This window comes from Carassius gibelio, chromosome A17 (genome assembly GCF_023724105.1).
Source record: "Carassius gibelio isolate Cgi1373 ecotype wild population from Czech Republic chromosome A17, carGib1.2-hapl.c, whole genome shotgun sequence".
Taxonomy (NCBI): domain Eukaryota; kingdom Metazoa; phylum Chordata; class Actinopteri; order Cypriniformes; family Cyprinidae; genus Carassius; species Carassius gibelio.
In genome coordinates, this window is record NC_068387.1 from 18,570,089 (window position 1) to 18,590,056 (window position 19,968).

The 19,968-nt window shown below is 38.4% G+C and overlaps 1 protein-coding gene across 5 annotated transcripts in view; it reads left to right on the forward strand.

Annotated features, from left to right (window-relative positions):
• Positions 1–19,105, forward strand: part of LOC128031642 (protein bicaudal C homolog 1-like) — a 39,801-nt gene extending 20,696 nt beyond the window's left edge. For 2 of the 5 annotated variants that reach the window (XM_052619945.1, XM_052619950.1), the window contains 19 exons: positions 4,238–4,307; positions 6,733–6,812; positions 7,070–7,228; positions 8,330–8,383; positions 9,131–9,316; positions 10,299–10,559; positions 11,524–11,655; positions 11,731–11,932; positions 12,578–12,790; positions 12,904–13,064; positions 13,366–13,480; positions 13,954–14,095; positions 15,057–15,162; positions 15,252–15,291; positions 15,411–15,565; positions 15,708–15,864; positions 15,964–16,124; positions 16,435–16,534; positions 16,954–19,105. In XM_052619945.1, the coding sequence (XP_052475905.1) occupies positions 4,238–4,307; positions 6,733–6,812; positions 7,070–7,228; positions 8,330–8,383; positions 9,131–9,316; positions 10,299–10,559; positions 11,524–11,655; positions 11,731–11,932; positions 12,578–12,790; positions 12,904–13,064; positions 13,366–13,480; positions 13,954–14,095; positions 15,057–15,162; positions 15,252–15,291; positions 15,411–15,565; positions 15,708–15,864; positions 15,964–16,124; positions 16,435–16,534; positions 16,954–17,084 (2,625 nt within the window). In that variant the 3' untranslated portion in view covers positions 17,085–19,105. The remainder of the gene's footprint in view (positions 1–4,237; positions 4,308–6,732; positions 6,813–7,069; positions 7,229–8,329; positions 8,384–9,130; positions 9,317–10,298; positions 10,560–11,523; positions 11,656–11,730; positions 11,933–12,577; positions 12,791–12,903; positions 13,065–13,365; positions 13,481–13,953; positions 14,096–15,056; positions 15,163–15,251; positions 15,292–15,410; positions 15,566–15,707; positions 15,865–15,963; positions 16,125–16,434; positions 16,535–16,953) is intronic. The other 3 variants (XM_052619948.1, XM_052619949.1, XM_052619946.1) reach the window with 3 other exon arrangements.
• The last annotated feature ends 863 nt before the right edge of the window (positions 19,106–19,968 follow it).

A 19,968-nucleotide genomic window follows, 5' to 3' on the forward strand; every position in this document is an offset into this window, starting at 1 on the left:
GGACATCAGTGGCAGGGGGTAACGATTCTTAACAGTGATGTCGTTCAGCCCCCGATAATCTATGCATGGGCGTAAAGAACCGTCTTTCTTCTTAACAAAAAAGAATCCGGCGCCGGCAGGCGACGAGGACGGAACGATTGTGCCGGCGCTGAGAGACTCAGATAAATAATTCTCTAAAGCCTCCCGTTCGGGAGCAGAAAGAGAATAGAGCCTACCCCGAGGGGGCGTGGTCCCCGGGCGGAGATCAATAGCGCAGTCATACGGACGGTGGGGCGGAAGAGACATGGCTCGAGAACGGCTGAAAACCCCTCGCAAATCGTGATACTCCTCCGGTACCCCAGTCAGATCTCCCGTCTCCTCCTGCAACACAGAAACAGAAGACACGGGGGGAACAGCCGAGGCTAAACACTTAACATGACACGACAACTTCCAAGACAAAACAGACCCCTTAGCCCAGTCAATGTGTGGATTGTGAAGTTCTAACCAAGGGTGCCCCAGTATTAAAGGAGTAAAAGGAGACTGAAAAATAAAAAAGGAAACTGTCTCTTTATGGTTGCCAGAAACGGTTAGAGTTAATGGGATAGTCTGTTTCTGTACCCTAGGTAGGGCGCTGCCATCATGGGCAAATAAAGAGGTGGAGTCTCTTAGCGGGGTGAGCGGAATACCTTGTTGGAGCGCCCACTTCTCATCCACAAAGTTTCCTCGGCCCCAGAGTCGATCAAGGCCGCACAGGAGGCTGACGACCCCGCCCACTGGAGATGCGCTGGAAGTGTCGTGCAGGAAGTGGAAGGGATGGTCTTAGTGGTAGCGCTCGCCAGTAACCCTCCTCCTACTGGCGAGCGTTGGCTTTTACAGGACACGAAAACACAAAGTGAGAGGCACTAGCACAGTACATGCAGAGGCGGTTAGAGATCCTCCTCTGACGCTCCTTAGGTGAAATACGCAGGCCACCCAGCTGCATGGGTTCCGGTTCTGAGTGGGAGGGGTTGACTCGAGGCGGCGAGAAGAGACTCTCCTCTAGGCGATGAGCACGACGGCGCTGATCAAACCGTCTCTCCACCCGGATGGCCAGGTCGATAAGGTCGTCGAGCCGGGCGGGGATCTCACGGACGAGGACCTCATCCCGCACCTCTGGAGACAAGCCCTCCAGGAAGCGAGCAGTCAGTGCGGGTTGGTTCCACCCACAGGTGGTAGCGAGGGTCCGGAACTCAACGGAGAAATCCAAGTGTGGAAAGCCGACGGGACGCCTCCTCTCCGTAGGCGGAGCGGTCGAAGACCCGGATCATCTCCTCCTTGAAGCGCTCAAAGATTGAGATGCTCTCTGCCTCCGTCTCCCAGTTGGCCGTTCCCCATTCGCGAGCCCACCCGTGGAGGAGTGAAAGAACGAAAGCCACCTTGGCCCTCTCCTTAGCATATGTAACGGGCTGGAGCGAGAAAACCACCTCACACTGGGTAAGGAAAGCGCGGCACTGAGTTGGCTCACCCGAATAGACCGGAGGATTGTTTATCCGAGGCTCCGTCTGACCAGGAGGACAATAAGAGGCGGAAGGCTGGAGACGGAGGTTGTGGACCTGGCTGGACAGCTCGGACATTTGGGCGGCCAAAGAACCGACGGCGTGTCGGGTAGCGGAGATGTCCTCCTCATGCCTCCCGAGGAGGACGCCCTGGTGCTCAACGGCGGTCTGGAACGGGCTGCCACTCGCTGAGTCCATCATATGGTCAGATTGTTCTGTGATGGATGTTGAAGAGAGAGGACTCAAATGCGAGGGCAAAATGACAGTCTTTAATCAAACAAAGGAAAGCCACAGGAAAATCCAACTAAGGAGTACAAAGATGAAAACCAAGGAAGACCCGAAGGCTGGGTTTAACTAACACAGGAAACCTCTGTGGCTGGAACGACCAGAAGGCTGGCGAGGTGGAGGCTTTGACCGGGCTCAGGGGAGAGCCGGGGATCGGAGCTCGCAGAGCGGGGCGGTCGCGGCGTAGAACAGCAGGTAAGGTTCTGTGGGGTGCAATGGGTGAGCACAGAGATGTACAGGTAATGATAGCAGACAACTAACTTCACCCCGACTAGACAGGACAGGACAGGACAAGACCAACTGCTAACATGGACGCCAAAGGCAACGGCTTCATTCGGAAGTAACAATCTGACAAAGAGACACGGGAACGAGAGGGTAGAAGTAGCCCAAATAACGAGGCAAGATGAGAACCAGGTGGAGGGGAAATTATCTTAATGAGAAGTGAAGACAGCTGTGACACAGAAGCGAAGAGCGAGGGAGACAGGAGGGGATAAACCAGCAGGGGGAGACAGAGAGAGAAAAAGAGAGAGATAGAGACAGGATCATGACAAGACCATGACACTGTATGCCAAAATCATCAGTATTAAAACAATAAAAGACCTGAAATATTTCAGTTGGTGTGCAATGAATCTAAAATATATGAAAGTTTAATTTTTATCATTACATTATGGAAAATAAAGAACTTTTTCACAGGACCTGTATGTTTAATACTTAGTTGTATACTTTTAGTTATAATTTTCTGTTCTGTTTCTCTGTTAGCTAATTACATATTGTTACATTGGTGACATTCAAATCAGCAGAATTTGTAAAAATTGCAATGTAATAAATGCAAAAAAAAAAAAAATCTGTTTTCAAGACATAAATACACATGAAACAAAGATCAACAAACTTAAGATGTATTTTGTTGTTGTTTTTCATGAAATCACAAATGCAGAATGATCGAGAATGAAGCATGAATTTTGGACTTTGAAAAACCCTGTAATTTATATGTTGATGTTTTAATAGTCAGAATTGTTATGCTTTATTTGGGTCAGACTGCTGATGTGTTTGCATGTTATAATATTGAAGGAAACTGCCTGATTTAAGCACACTGTAGACAGGGTGTGTATAGATTGCTGTTTTATTGTAGCTCTGCTGAACTTTGCTGTTTTCAAGCCTTAATTTCACATTTCTAAATCACAGGATGAATCACAGCTGTGCATATGATTTACAGTCTTAAGAAGATCTGGGGAGATTAATAAACTTGTTCCTTCAGTTAAAAAAAACATTCTCATGTTTTTTGTCCTTTAGGGTGTCAAACCAAGATAAAAACTGAAGCCTGCTGTTGAACCACAGGTCCAAGACTAATGAAACTTGGAAAAGCATGGGCTGTAAATTTTAGAAGAGCACATGAGGCTGAATGTTTCCAGTTTATGCACAAGCACGTGCAGCCTGTGGTGTAAACATGCATTCTGGAGTATTTACACTGCATGAGTGTAACTGTCATGATCACTCACGACAGCCTGTCCTTTCCAAGCTTCTTTGAAGAGATAAAACTACATGACTGCTTATTATATTCAGACAATCTGTCAGAGAGGAGCAGATGCAAAGCTATGCCACGTTTAATTAAAATAAATGTAATCCTTGTTGGTATTAGCACAAAGGCTGAAGTTCTCTTAAATGTCATGTGGAAATCTACACTGGAGGTTTTTTGTATTCATTTCTGCAGTTTCATGCTCAGATTTTTTTTTTCCTGAAAGAAATTGGGTTCCTTGCCAAAACTTCTCATGAGAACTGCTGTACAGTAAAGCCTTGCTGACCATGAAAGCCAAGAGGTTTTTCTAGGCAGGAAGATAAGAAAGTGCGCCACAAAACGGGTACAGAAATGTGTTTTGTATAGAGACAAAGGTCTGTGTTGCCAAAGCTGCGGTTTGCTCTTAAAAAAATGAATTACATTAAAGACAACACCATTAAAAATAGTGAAGCGCTCCAGAGGAGGACTGCGCTCCAGGCAAATCACGGCAGACTTTTAATAAACATCGAACCTGTGTTTTCATGTAGCTGCAAATGACCATAAGTTTCTCTTTTGTGTATTTTATATACACACAAAACACATTCTTGTTTTCTCTCTCTTTTCCTTCACATATGCCACTGGTTAGCATACTAGGGCTGTCAAAGACGCTCTGCCAACTGGCTGTAACATGTTTCATGGGCTTTCGAAGCAGCTGTGTTTGAGAACGGGAAAAAGTGTGGCATGTTTCAGCCAGAGAGATGATTGTAAGACTGTCAGTGTGAATATTTTAGCATAACAGAAATGTGTGCGTTCTTGTGTGTTTGTGTTTGAGAATGGCTAAACATGGATTTGCTAATATTACCTTAGCAGGCTTATGTGTTTTTGAATTCATATTTGGATTAACGTTCATTTGCCTCCACTTATGTCATTGGTTTTTGTGTATAAGGTCATGGATGAAACCAACACTCAGATTGCCTGGCCATCCAAACTGAAGATTGGAGCAAAGTCAAAGAAAGGTATGCACAACACACACGGACAGACAGACAGACAGACAGATGGAAAGTAGGTCTGCTAGTCACATGCCACAATCCACAAAACCATGGGCAGTCATGGCCTAATGGTTAGAGAGTTCTGATGAATGCACAAATTCTGAGTATGGGTTACCATACTTGGCCCCATGTCACGCCAAACCTACAATCTGCTAATAAGTAACTGCCCCGATGGAGAATTTGGTTGTATTCAGACTTGCTGTCTTTCTCAGTTTGTTTTTGTCTCAGTTTTAAAGAGATTTTGTTTTAGGGACCTGTTTAAGAGTTTCGATAGGTACACAACATTTCCCATTTAGGCATTGATCAAAGATTGTTTATCAAAAATAAACTACCTGCTACCAAAATATTCAGCAGCTCAACTGCTTTTAATATTGAAATAATAAGAAATGTTTTATGAACATCAAATCGGCATATCAGAATAATTTCTGAAAGATAATTTGACCCTGATGGCGGTTGAAAAATTCAGCTTTGAAATCACAGGAATAAATTCAAATATATTAAAATAGGAAACAGATATTTTAATTTGTAATAATATTTCTTAATATTACTGTTTTTTTTTTTAAATCAAATAAATGCAGCCTTGGTGAGCCCAAGACACTTCTTTCAAAAACATAAAAAATCTTTCAGACCCAAATGTTTAAATGTTGGTGTATGTAAAATGTAAATGTTAACTAGAGCCTGATTGTGTAATGGAGATTAGGTGGAGTAAGTCTGTGAGTTCTCTAATATTCTGTGGCAATACATCATAGCAAAGTGTGGAACATAATCAGGCTGTTGAGGCTTTTTCCTAAATGATTAATGTGAGAGGAAAAAAACTGATTCTAGTGTGGTTGAAGAGTGACATGAAATTGGATGGATTAAGAGTCTTAAAATGAGATTAATGTTCTTTGCTACCTTTTAATGTTTTTTAAAAGACAAGAGGCCAGATTGCTTTAATTCTTGTGAGTCTCATTCAAAAAATTACAGGCTCTTATTTTGTGCATTTCCATACAATTGATGATGAATGTTCATATGAAGGTAGTTTTGAAGCTAGTATTTTGTGAACCTGTTTTTGTGCTTATCTGTCTGACTGTGAATGTTTGCAAACGTTTTTTGGGTGTGTTGCTCATTGCCACATGACGGAAAGATTCAAAGAGTGTATTTTTGGAGGTTCACCTACACTCAGTAATTTGTCTATTTAAAACTCCTAAAGAAATTAACATTCAGAATAACAATCCTCCTCAAAATCACATAACCCCCGTAAAATGGACACAATCCTATCAGGTAGCCTTATAAATTAAGATTTCGTTCACATAGTGCAGGTCACCCCATGATAAGATACCCAGCCAAATCACAATTCTTTTTAATGATGTGCCCAAGATCTTTTTTTTTCTCTCTCTCTCCGTGTTTTCTGTATTTCTGTATCTGTTTTTGTGACTCACATACTATATTTTACTTTCCCAGGTCTCCAACTGGTTTCTCATTTTCTCTTGATTTTTTTTTCCTTTTTTCTTTTGTCTGCCTCTGTAACAGATGTTCTCAATCTGAGAGATGTCTGTTCCACTCCGTCCTGAGTCAGTAAAGCACTTTTAAATGAGGCTGTCTGTCAGACAAAAAAAAAGTCACTCTCAACTGGAGAAAAGACCAGGCAGTTTGGTTGAGAACAGAAATAAATTAATTTATTGAAACCATGTTAAAGATACTTGAGGTCAAGGGTTTTCTTTATTTATTATATATATTTAATCAACACAAAAAAGGAAAGATAATCTATAATATATAGCTACTCGGCCTCATCTATATGTTAAGCACTTCAAATTAAAGACAGACATGGGCATTGGTATCGTAACATCATATATGCACATATGAACTATTACATTCCTCACAGACATGCATAGACGTTCTCCATTCATAAACATACTGGCCACAGATGCAACCCCACACACACACACACACACACACACACATGTTGGAGTTGATGACTACCACATGGCAGGAAGAGGATAGTGTGGTGGGCTGGACAAGGAGACCCCTGCTGGTGTTACTCTAATACCTCTCCTAATAGCAATGTACTTTGTATGTGTGTGTCTCAGACAGTGATCCTTCCTGTTTGAATCCCAAAGCCCCCCACTCCCCCCCACGCTCCTCTAGGCCCAATCCCAAAGTTCGTGGGAGTGTTTTAGGGGAAGTGCGGCAGTCAGAGAATGTGTGTAGAGAAAAACAGAATTCCAAGAAGTTACACTACACGAGCTATTTTTAGAGAGTAGCAGTAAATCTGTTTCTCATGATGTATGTAAAGGGTTGTCTATCCGCAGCTGTCGTTTAATTTATTGCATTGAGAAACAAATGGAATGTAAGCATCTTTATTAGTGTATGCCTTTCTTTTCATCTGCTCTCTTCAACCTCCTCCTCACAGATCCACATATTAAGGTCAGCGGAAAAAGGGAAGATGTGCAAGAGGCAAAAGAGAAAATAATGTCCGTTCTTGACACAAAGGTAAGTGCTAAGCTTATGATTGTCATGGAAAAATCTACAAAGACCTACTTTTCTAAACCAGTATATTTTTTTTTCCTTGAAAAACAAAAAACAAACACTAAACCTCTACAAAAGCTAAATTACCTTTTTGAATATTAATGTATTTGAATGCAGTCTACTAAGAGTTAGGAGTAGGATTAAAGGATTTTAATTCAGCTCTAATAGGTTTCCATGAATGCGCTGCTGTTTTTCCGAACTGTGACCTTTGACACCTACAGAGTAATCGTGTGACCCTGAAGATGGACGTGTCACACACCGAGCACTCCCATGTTATTGGGAAAGGAGGGAATAACATCAAACGAGTGATGGAGGAGACTGGTTGTCACATACACTTCCCTGACTCCAACAGACACAGCCAGGGCGAGAAGAGCAACCAGGTACACACACATACACACACACACACACATGAAATGTAACAGACACAACCAAGACCAGCAGATCAGCCATACACATTTTCATCTTAACATTTTATCATATCTATTTTCACGATCTCCATTTTTATTTTCGTAAAAGTTCCCCCTAAAATTCTTTCATGTGCTGGTGCTTTTGTTTTTTTAAAGCTGTAAGATGACGTAACTGATGATGTCATTGGTTCTTGCATGTATTGTGGACTAATCGTGATGCACTTGAGGGAAGATTTCCAGCAAATAATTACTTGCATTTTGGTCTTAAGAAATATACTGCGCAAGTCATAACATTTTATTGCACTTTTTTTTGGTGTTTTAATGTGTAAAATTCATGGCTTCGGGGAACAAGAAATAAATGTATACAGATTTAAAAAAATTAATAAATTTATACAGATTTTAAAAGACATGAGGGTGAATACATGACCACTTTTTTTTTTTTTTTGCTTGAATTATCCCTGATATGGGAATATGTTTAGCAAATTTTAGCACAAAACAGTCAACATTTACTATATAGCAGTGGCTAAGCTCTAGCAGAATCATTTTATTGGCTGAGGGACATGAAGCAATTTGTATTGGCTGGAGGATAAGAATGGTTTGGAGTATGATGCATCTGATTGGCTGTTGGATGGCTCTCAGGTTTAAATAGACTGTTGAGTGGTCTGATGAGGAGTGCAGACAGTTTGGAATGTTAGCAGCGTATACAAGTGCATGCATGGACAAACACCGACTTCAGAGCCAAACCAGATGGACTCTCTGAACTGGGCCGAACCGGGATTAATTCTCACAGGGCGTGATTAAACGTGTGGTTGTCGGGATGAGATGATGGAAAGAAAAAAAAACATGCAGGACCTTAATTATGTTTTTTTTTTTTTTTACTGGTGCACTGCCACACACATACTCTCATGTAATATTTGATGGGTAATAAATCAGGTTTCTGGATGGGACACTGTGTCTTATTTAAGCTCAACATAAAAAGCTTTCAGGATGTCAGAAAGAAATAAACATCTGCACGTGTTCTGAAGAAAGATCATGAAGTACAATCACTTCTTTGTCTCTCTATTTTTCTCTCAGGTGTCAATAGCGGGGCAGCTGACTGGCGTGGAAGCAGCCAGAGTTAAAATACGGGTGAGAATTTTTAAAAAGTTTACCTTTGCTTTACAGGCTCTCTTTTTTTTTTCATAGTCACTTGACACTAAGTGCAGGTTTTCAAACTTTTTGTTGCCATGTTTCACACAAAGGAACAATTATAATGTAGCAAGGATTATAAAAACAATGTCTTGAATATGAATCGTCTTTTATTTGTGTCTGTGCTACATCTTAACCAATTTAAAATATAATCTGTAAACAAATATTTCTATAAATATGTTCAATTAAGCTGACAGCTAATCGTTTTCTACCCACCATTACAGTATTCAATGTAAAGACTGAAGAGAAACCCTTTCAATTAAATTTGGATTATAGAGAATTTTGCCTTAATTTTATAAGTTACACTTACAAAATAAATAGTTTTACAAACCTATATCAATGTATAAGGCTGTATAATTAATAACACTGACAGCCTTATAAGCATTTCTGTCTATTTTCTCAAGGCTTATTTAGCGCCCCCTAGCGAGCCTGTTTGAAAAGTAAACCATTGTTTAGGGTTGTGACCCTAAACCTACCCCTTATAATAATGCAAAAATAGTAATTGTTGTGCAGTGTGAGAAAAATTATTCTCTATTGATGTATGCATGCTAAGTAGTTTTTGCTGTATGACATCTAGCCTCAACCAGGAGCTTTATGTGCGGCACCCTAGTGGTAGAAATGTCATCATCTTTAACCCTTGTGTTGTTATTTCCTCAAAAGCATCATTCTTCCCCATGCTCTCTGTAGGAGCTGTTGCCGTTGATGCTGATGTTTGAATGCAGTGGTCCGGTGCAGCACGTGGACTGTTCCTCTCCTGTAGTTCAGCATATTTCCCACACTTACAACGTCTCCATCTCCTTCAAACCACCCTCTCGTCTCTATGGCAACACTGCCATCATCCGTGGCAACCAGAACAATGCCAGTGGCGTTAAGGTGAGGGATGAAGTGATAGACTTAAAAATTAATGTTTTGTTTTTTGTTTGTATTTTACTTAATCTATTTTATTATAATTTCATTATACAATATTATGCTTGTATTATTTAAGTAGTGAACTATATATGATTGCATAATAAAAACTGATGATAACATTAGATCAGTCTTTAATTGATCAATACAGTAACAACAGGAAATACAGTTACAACAACAGCTGTTTTCTATAATTAAGTTCAAATGTAATTTTTCAGTGTCACATGATCCTCCAGAAATCATTCTAATATGCTGATTTGGTGCTCAAGAAACATTTCTTATTATTATAAGGGTTGAAAAAAGTTGTTGTTTTCGTGGCTGGATATATTTTTGAAAGTTCAAAAGAAATTTCAAAAGAACAATATATTAATGACAATTTAAAACTCTTTGTCACTTTTAGTCAGCAAGAATGTATTAAATTGATGAAAAGTATAAAAAAAATAAAACGTCTCACTAACCCTGAAACTTTTGAATGGTAATGTGAAAATCATTTCAGGTGAAAAAAATTACTATAAATGCTTGGTAAAATTTTCCATGAGATGTTAATGTGATGATGTTCATAAAATGTCAAAAATAAAATGTAATTCTTTTTTTTTTTTTTTTTATTACTTCATCTCCAAAAAGTGTGTATTTTTGTACCCCCAAAAAATCAAAACCTCCTACAGCAGTTGCATTTATTAGCAGATATGAAATGAGTGAAGCTCTTGAGCAGCAGAAGTACAGAAACTAGGTCACTTCATGAAATGGAGAGATTTAATTTTCAAGTAGAGCCGCCAGAAATGAAACCAGAAAAAGCAGCCTCTACCAAGAAATGTTAGACATTACAGGACATGGGTGATGGTTTTATTAGTGCGTTTATGTGTAAGCTCACACGCTGGCATCCCTGTGTGTGTTTTTGCAACTGCAGATCTATATCAAGTGTGTGCTAACATATTTGTGTGTATTTCAGCATGGTACAGCTTTGTTATTGGAGCACCTAGCTGGGTCTTTGGCCAGCTCAGTGCTGGTCAGTACACAACTGGACATCGCACCCCAGCACCACAACTTCCTTCTGGGGCGCAACGGAGCCAACGTCAAGAACATCTCCCAAAACACTGGAGCCCACATACACTTCCCCGAGCTCAACACTCACAGCACACTCACTAGCCGCTCTTCAGTCTACATACAGGGCAGCATTGATGCCGTATGTGCGGCTAGACAGCAGCTAATGGTATGGCAACAGTTTGTCTGTCTTTTTTCTATTCTGTCTTATGCTCTTTAATTTACTGTCTCTCTCCATGTTTGTGGCTCATCGGTGAATATGTTGAAAGAGATGAAATTGAGAGAGATCTTTGGATGAAAGTCACTGTAAATATTGACAGATGATGATACTCATGCTGGGCTGGCTGAAGACCTTGAGGCTTTAGAAACGTGCCCAACCAGAGGGATTTCAAGACTCATGCCAGACTTATTCTTCTCCTCTGATCTTGTTTTTTTTTTCAAAACTGGAAACGCAGATTTAGTCTCACTGCCATTTCAAACTATGATCTAATCTTAGAGGTCTCATAATAGGCATGTGCAAAACGACATATTTTCAAAATCAGTTGGTCTGTGAATTGTAGGAGTAGCAGACTAATCAACACTTTTATTTTAGTATTATTTCTATGCTATTATAGAACGTTATATTCAACATTTTCATTTTAGTTTGTTATAAGTAATTTAAGATTTTTATTTAATTTTAAATACTTTTTAAAATAAGCTCAGCTTAACGTTATTTCATTTAATTGGCAAAACAACAAGTTTTTAATGTAGTATTTACATTTTAATGCAGCTTTATTTCGATTTATAAAAATGATTTAAAGGAACATTCTGATTAAAAAGATTAAGCTCTGTCAACAGCAAAAATACCTATAAATAACAAATATTATAAATAATATTAATATATTATATCATATAAAAATAATTATAATAGTCATGAATAAATATAGTATATTATAATAATTGTAGTATATTAAATATAATAATTATAGTATATATTAAAACACAATAATTATAAATAATAATACATAAAAAAAGATATTGAACCTGGAACATTTCTTTAAGGAAACTTGGTATAATTATGCTGGTTTTGGGTTTATAAGATACAAAGGTGTGTTTTTGGGGATTAATTTTATAAGTGTGTCTGTATATTTTAGGGCTGTCTGCCATTGGTGTTGCTGTTTGACATTAAGGAGGAGATGGAGGTGGCGTCTCAGGTCATCATGACCCTTATGGAGCAGCTGGATGTCTTCATCAGTATTAAACCTAAACCGAAGCAACCCAGAAAGGTAGTAAATAGCCAGCTCTTTTGTGTACACATGGTACATTTAGCCTCTGTCACTGACTATATGTCTCTTTCTCAGTCTGTGATAGTAAAGAGTGTTGAAAGGAATGCTGGGAGTATGTATGAGGTACGCAGGATACTGTTGGGGCTGGAGTCCAGCTGTGTGCCGCCTCCTATCAGCCATGTGGCTGTTAACGGACATGCTCCTGCCTCCCCTCCCCTGCCTGGCTCCATTGGACTGGACACCCTCGCTTCAGCTGGACTGAGGCTAAGCACTCTGGGTAATGTAGTTGTATATTTAGATATTTTTTAAATATATATTTTATGGCTTGTGTAAGGTACATTTATGATGTAAAAGTAATTCACTGATTGTGTATTCAAAGCAAGGCCTGTTTATATCAATACTGCATACACAGTCCTGCTTTAGCTCTGCAGTCACTATAATTACTACTGTCTGTGTTCGTAGATTACAACTCATGCTGCCAAGCAGACCCATAATAAGCTACAGTTGTGTTTGCCTGTGTTCCACATTCACACACACACACACACACTATTAATGTGACTTAAATCAGTCACTTCTGTTGTTCTCAAGACTCAAGCCTGGTTGTTCTCATGCACAAATTATGGATATTTGCAATACAGTTACAGTATACAGTTATAATTTTGTTCAGTGTAAAAAAAAAATTATAAATAAAAATAAAATAAAAATCTGAAATAATTAAATTGAATTAAAAAAATTAACAGAAAGTGTATGAATGATACAAAATAACTCTGGATCAAGTAGTATGCTAATATTCTTTGTTGTTGAAATGTATCTCACTTGAAAGTTATAGTGGAACTAAAAAAAAAAAAAAAAAGGTTGAATAGTATACACTTTGTGCACAAAGAATTTACTTTGCACTTTTTCTTTTCTCTCTCATCATCAGCTGGTCTTCTAAGGTCATCTGTCAGCTCCATTCCTAATGGTTCCCCAAACCCAAACTGTGTTCTTAAGGGGCACGGCTCTGTGTTAAAGATTCAGAACGGAGCATTGAACAACACACAGCACATTCATTCACCTTCACAGACACATTCACATGCTCCTGGTCACACACCTTCACTTTGGGCCAGTGCACTCAGTTCATCAGCTAACACAACAGGTGAGTGTGTGCTCTTTTCAACCACACACACACACACACACATACGTGTGTGTGTGTGTGTGTGTGTGTGTGTGTGTTTTACATAACCTTCTTTCTCTTTTTCGTTGGCTCAGGGTTTTCCACAGACCTGATGCTGCAGTCAGTTTCTCAGTCGACTCTCAGTGGTCTTCTGCTCTCAGGGGTCCAGAGTCAAGCACATGCTCACACACCATCCCCTCCACCTGGACTCGCACCAATACACAAACCAGCCAGTGCAGAACATCTCAATGGACATGTGAGAAACTTCATCAGATTTACCAAACTGTTATGTGTAGGCAACATTTTAGGCATTGTGGATTTAAAAACTGCATTTCATTAACTCTGTTCTTGTACTCTGCATATTGACAATAAAGACGAATCTAATCTAATATAATCTAATATGCTGCTTTTTAAGAAAAGTATTTTTGTCCAAAATCAAGGCAGCATCATATGTGTCCTTTGTGGATAAGACAATGCCAATATGAGTGCATCTGTTCAAACTGTTTTAATCTCATTATGTTTCCTGTTTGTGTTTCTGCTGGATGTTGCATGTCCAGAGTTATTACAGTCGAATCTCCTCTGTATCACTGAACTCTGCCCACTGTGACACAACCCAGGAAGTTATTGGACATGCCCAATCAGAATCGATTTCAAATAAATCTACAGATGAAGGTATAAAACACTTTTATTTTAATACACTATATGGACAAAAGTATTGGGACACCTGAACATTACACCAAAAGGGACTTTAATGACATCACATTCTAAATACATAGATATTAATAATGGAGTAGGTCCCCCATTTGAATCTATAACAGCTTCCATTTTTCTGGGAAGGCTTTCCACAAGATTTTGGAGCGTTTCTGTGGAAATCTTTGCCAATTCATCCATTAGAGCATTTGTGAGGTAACTAGGGCACAGTTATGCACAGTCCAGACTCTCCTATCATATTGCCAAATAGTCAAGCATGATTTGTCACTCCACAGAACATGAGTTCAGAGGCAACGTGTTTTCATGACTTTACACTGCGCATTTGTAAATGCAGAATATCTGTCTTGTCTATCTCACATTTTTTTGCAACTCTAATTCTCTCTGCACCGTATTGATGCATTATATAGTTATTCAACTGTTTATCTGTGTATCAGGCACGGATACGTTTGTTGAAGTGGGCATGCCCAGAAGCCCGTCTCACTCAGCCAATGGGAGTGAACTGAAGCAGATGCTGGCCTCGTCAGGGAAACGACAAACAGTGGAACTTCTGCAGAGAGCCAAGAACTCAATTCTTCAGTAGGTTTAATCAGAAAATGACCTTATCTCATCATAACAATTCAGTTGTTCATTTATTTAAGGTTATACTGCAGCTGTAAAGTGCCCCAATTCTGCAGTTTTTAAGGTTTCTTATTTTGTTATGGGAGTCTCCAACAAAAGATTGGCATTCATGCAAGGTCAAAACCACTTTTGTTTTCTTAAAATATGCATTTAGTATTTCCTAATTTTCCAATGATTCTCAAACAATTAATTTGAAGCAGTTCTAAGATTCAGTCCATCTAAACCCCTCCTTTCTATGAGCCTACCCTGCTCTGATTGGTCAGATGACCCAGTCTTTTGTGATTGGTCTGCAGAGAACAGCACATGCCAGAAACCATATGCCCATTGCCATAGTTTCGTATTTTGAACACTCAAAAATATAAATATATACAAAATAATACTAATAAACACATATAAACATCTATTATTTATCATACATACAGGTTGTGATTCAGTGGAGCCAGCTGGTCCAAATAAACTGTGTACTGAGACATCTTTCAAGTGCAAGCGTTTTGTGAATCCTGTGTTGAACTCAACGAGGTTACAGAAGCAGTCGTGATGGGAACACAAAAAAGATTGGGGCTGTACTGATGTGGTACAGTGGAAAAAAATAATTAAAACCACTGATTCTTTGTAGCCTCATCTTTCAGAAGTGAAAATAACACAAATTTATTTTAACACCATAGGACACAGCATCTTCTTGACATGATGTTAACCACATGTACAAGATACAGTGTTTGAGGGTGAGGTCAAGTTTACGAACAACGTAGAAAAAAGGCAGGTGTAGCCATCATGGAAGTGGGTTTCGAATTACTGATGACTCGTGTAGGCTATTCAGAGTCTATTTTTTCTTTTGTAGAATGTTTACATTCACGTAAAGCTACATTACACACTGCATGAAAGGCAGTATTCAAAATATTGTTTGTATGTGTGTCTGCAGTGTTGAGTGTGTGTTGTCTGATTCTGATTGTGAGAACCCTGTGGCGGACAAAAGAGCACCAGGAAGTGAGAGAGCTGCAGAAAGACGACTTGCCCCACATATGCAGGTTTATATACACATATAAACACACACTGTTTTCACATGCAAGTGTACACAAATTAGAACATAGTCACACTGTGTACTAATGATTTTCAGGCTTTTGACTATGAAAAAAAGAAGCTACTGGCCACTAAAGGTGAGCAAAGACTTGATCTCTTAATATAACATCTGAAAGGAAAAATATACATGAAATAACATCTGAATGTGTGATCACTAGTTAGGCTGTGGTTAAACACTTGTGTTGTTTTTGTATAGCCATGCTAAAGAAGCCGATTGTGACAGAGGTTCGGACCCCGACAGATACCTGGAGCGGATTGGGCTTTTCTAAATCAATGCCAGCAGAGAGCATGAAAGAGCTGCGCAGGGCACACCATGTACCGTATAAACCCAGCATAAGCACAACTTATGAGGTACGAACTCACTAGTGCACAGACACATGCAGCCTGAACTTTGTTTAATTGAAGTTTCATCTAAGGATTTTGATAATGATGTCTTCAAAAATTATTTCAAAAAGCAGGGTTTCAACGTTGCTTTTTGTTTGTATGGTTTCAGGACTCTCATCTATCTCTCTCACAATCTGGGAGTCAGGAGGGTTTGGGTAACGACACCGAATCTGATAATTGGGGGGATTTGAATGGGAACGGACTGCCAGGAAATTCAGAATATTCCCCTGCTGTCAGCAGCTCAAAGAGAATCAAGAACAAATCTCGTAAGACTAAAGAGTTTCTACTCCTTCTAAACAAGATGCAACAAATGAACTGCCTACTCAGGAATTCTGTCTTTCACTTTATCTGTGTGTTTGGGTCAGTAGGTGAGCAGTATCTCAGCAGCAGTAATTATATGGACAGTATCTCTATGTCTGGCAGCAATGGCTGCTCCCTCAGTTCATCTCTTAAAGGAACAGATCTCCCTGAGCTGTTCAGCAAACTCGGTCTCGGCAAATACACAGACATCTTCCAGCAGCAGGAGGTAATTCATGAACAACATTTAAATAATGAATTTAGATCTGCATGTGTTCGCAATGATAAAAGCAAATTATTGTGTGCATCGTCACTCAAAAAAGGTCAATGAAGTGTTTATTTTATTTTATTCCTTCTTGTGTTCTTTTAGTAAAAAAAACGGTGTGGAAAATATGCCTTGATTATTTTTTTTTGTTGATTATTCTACTTGCATTAGGAAATAAAGTGAGATGTTTTGTTATTTCACATTGCAAGCACTGTAATAAATGTGGATTAGTGGTTTTACAGTATGTGTATGTCTGTACGTTGTTGTCTAATAGATAGATCTGCAAACATTTGTCACACTAACGGATCCAGACCTGAAGGAATTGGGAATCTCAACATTTGGTGCTCGCAGGAAAATGTCACTGGCGATCTCGGGTCAGTAAACTTGGTTTAAATCTAAGCTACAGTTCAACAGAAAAAAGAGACTAACTCAAATAAAAGATGTGGAAAGAATATGATGTGAAATCACTGCTTTGTAAAATAAGCAGTTTCTTCCATGATGACCTTTAATAAATTCTTAACATTGGAATACTATGTAGTATCTTTACTACAAACTTAGTGAACCAGCCTATCTAGACAGCACCTAAAAATGCTGTTATCATTTACTTGTATGTGATGTGTGCTGGTGACTGTTAAAAGAATATCTGCCTATGTAGAGCGTTTCAAATAAGTAACTTATGAAGTTCCATTTAAGTTAAGATTCTGTCTTAAAATACAGCTGCCTGTATGTAGGCAGAGAGACAGCTCATGTGTTTACTTGACAGATTACTGATGATATTTGAATGTCTCCTCAGAGTTGAATAAGAGCAGGAGGAAGCTCTTTGATACACCCAACATTCGCTCCTCCTTCCTAGAAGGCGGGGCCAGCGGTCGTCTGTTGCGCCAGTTCCACCCAGACATGGCGAGTGTCAGTGGTCGCTGGTGATCTCTTACCTGTGGGAATGTGAACCCCAAACCACTTCATACAGGACTCTTATTGATACAGAAAGCCATAAAGCAATGCAGATTGTCTCAGATCTAAAAAAAAAAAAAAATGTTATGAAGGTTGGTTTTTGTGCCTAAATATATGGAAGGGAATTTAGAAACTTTTGTTAAGAGAATGTGCTGTTAATGTTGTCGTGTTTACTCTGGATGAACAGGCAAAGCACAGAGTTAAAAACTAACCGTACTGTCAGCAAGAGTGCTTCAGTATTGGTGTCTAGCACTTTAATCTCTAAACTCTGCTGTTTTTGCCGGTAGGTTGTATGCAGTGTCTTTCTTTTGTAACAGTGGGCTGTCCAGTAGCAAAGCCACTTATTTAGTAGGAATTTCCAGATAACACTCAAAAGATCATCTGCTTGGCAATCACAACCAGCTGATGCTTATGTTGTTTACCGGACTGTTATATTCATATTCAGTTTAATTACGCATTGGTTATTGTGGTCTTATTGTATTTTAAATATATTCTATTTAATTTTATAGTTTCATTATGTTTTCATATTTTTTATGTTAATCTTTTTAAAAGGCATTACGTTTATTTTTTTGTTTTGGTTGTTTTGACATAATTTGTTTTTATTGTTTAATCTGTGGTCAGATTTGTCAGAATGTGTAATAGTAATCTCAGACAGATGTCAGCCATTCTTATGGTGTAAATGAAGTCTTTTTTGAAGGAATACTGTATGTTTGGAAATATTATCCATAAAATTCCTGTTATTTGTTTAGGAAAATCTTTAATAAGTATTTACATTATTACTCGTAGCACAGACATCAAATTTAAGCTGTCTTAGGTACTTTTCAAGTCTAAGTGGGGTGTTTGTTGAAGTTTAATGTTGGTATGTGCAAACACGTATCTGGCAGGTGTTTTTTTTTTCAGGTTTGTGTGCATAATTATGTGCATGTTTGTACTAATCCATTAATCATATCTCAAAGCCATAAATGAAACTCGAAGGCTACTGTTGGTAAATTTATGATTTTTCAGATACTTGCTTTTGATCAGAAATTACATTTTTTGTTCATCATTCTATTAAGTTTATATATATACATATGTATGTAGTTGTTCCTTTCCAACCAGATTGTGTATATTAATAGAAGCATTCACAGTAAATCAGTGTTGGACTTTAATTGGTTTTCATTTATGTTAGGTTTGTATTATATTCACGGTACAGCCTACAAACAGGAATGTATAATGCATAAGAGAAAAGAGCTTTTTGAAACATCTGTTGTTAAATGCTTCACCATAAGAAGCCATGCTAATTTCTTTTTATGCTTGTGTGTTTTCTTTTTGGTTTTTTTTGGACAATATTGAAACGTTGCACAGAATGCTTGTGGTACTCTTGTATTATTGCTCAGTGATATTAATTGCTTGATTGTAGGTCCAAGGTGAAAATACCATAACATTCACATGAAAAATACAGACTTTATAGAGATATAAAGTATAAAGGTAAGATTCACCTCCATATTCCTCACCATAATGGAACCAGTGAGTATGTTGCAATCAAGATTTATGCTGTTTTCTTTGCATTTAACAAATCATGTGTGTTCATTCAGTTATTCCAACATTTCAACTGAAGTAACTTCACTGGTTTAACAGTGTCTTTTTTTTTTTTTTTGAGAGAACAACTGTTCTGTTCTAATTGTGCTACCATTGTCTTGGAGTGGAGCATTCTGGGAGAAATGTTTTTGTTTTGGATGTCACACTGGCATTTGTATCACATTTAAGTCTTTGACAAAGGGAAAGAATGTTCATGTTTTTACCTTGTTAGAATGTTATGTAAATCCAAATCAGTGTCTCTTAAAATGGACAGAAGCCATTTGCTGCCTGTGATTGTGAGTGTTGCCAGAGTATTCCTCTATGAACGTATCAAGAAAGGGATTTCAAGCTAAAGTGTAAGAACAAAAATTTCAAATGTTTCCCACTGATTTGTGGTTTTGTTCTAGAAAATAAAATGTTTTGCAAGCCATATCAAATGATCTTTATATGTTACTATAAATCTATAGACATTCAACATAAACTACAATTTATTTAGGTACACAATCAAATCAAAGAGAGGGAGTGAAAAAGGTATAAATGTATGGCTGTTGTCTGATGAATGCAAATTAAATGAGGCTAACTGGTCAAGTTTAAGGTTGATGATAGTAGCAATTTCACAGAAAAACTAAAATATCACTCTGCTTCCCACATCTCAAAGGACAGAGACAGGCACTTCTCTGTAAATTCAAGTAAAAGCAAAGACATGGGTGATCGTGTGGGATTTTGTGGTGTGTTTTGCATATCAATGTACATCTGCCTCTAAATGAGGAACTGTGTGTGTGTGTGTGTGTGTGTGAGTGAGAGAGAGAGAGAGAGGGAGGCCAGAGGGTGAAGCTGTCAGCATGATGTGAAAAAGTATAATGCAAAATAAATGTGTGTAATTTAACAAGCAACTAATCTTTGAACCTTAACCATTTTAGAATAAGCTAATTTAATCCTGTGAGACATAAACCACCCTTAGCTAAAGAAACTGCAGACTGAAGATCAGATGCATGAAGGGGAAAAGCTTTTGTTTGGTGTAGATTTCAGTTAGAATCTATTTCTGCCTAGATTGCTTTAAAGTACATCAATAGGAAATGCTAATTTGATAAAAGCCTTGTGGGGGGAAAAGTGCTCCAAATAATCCATCAGTTTGTACCGTTTTAGCAAAATTGTAAAGCCACCTTAGGGAAAGTGAACGACTTATTCTTCTGCACTTAAATGCAGTGACTATTTTTCGCTTATGAATATGTAAAAATGGCTGATAATACACAGTGTTGACACTCATTTTAAGACTTTGTCGTGAATTAATGTCACTCAT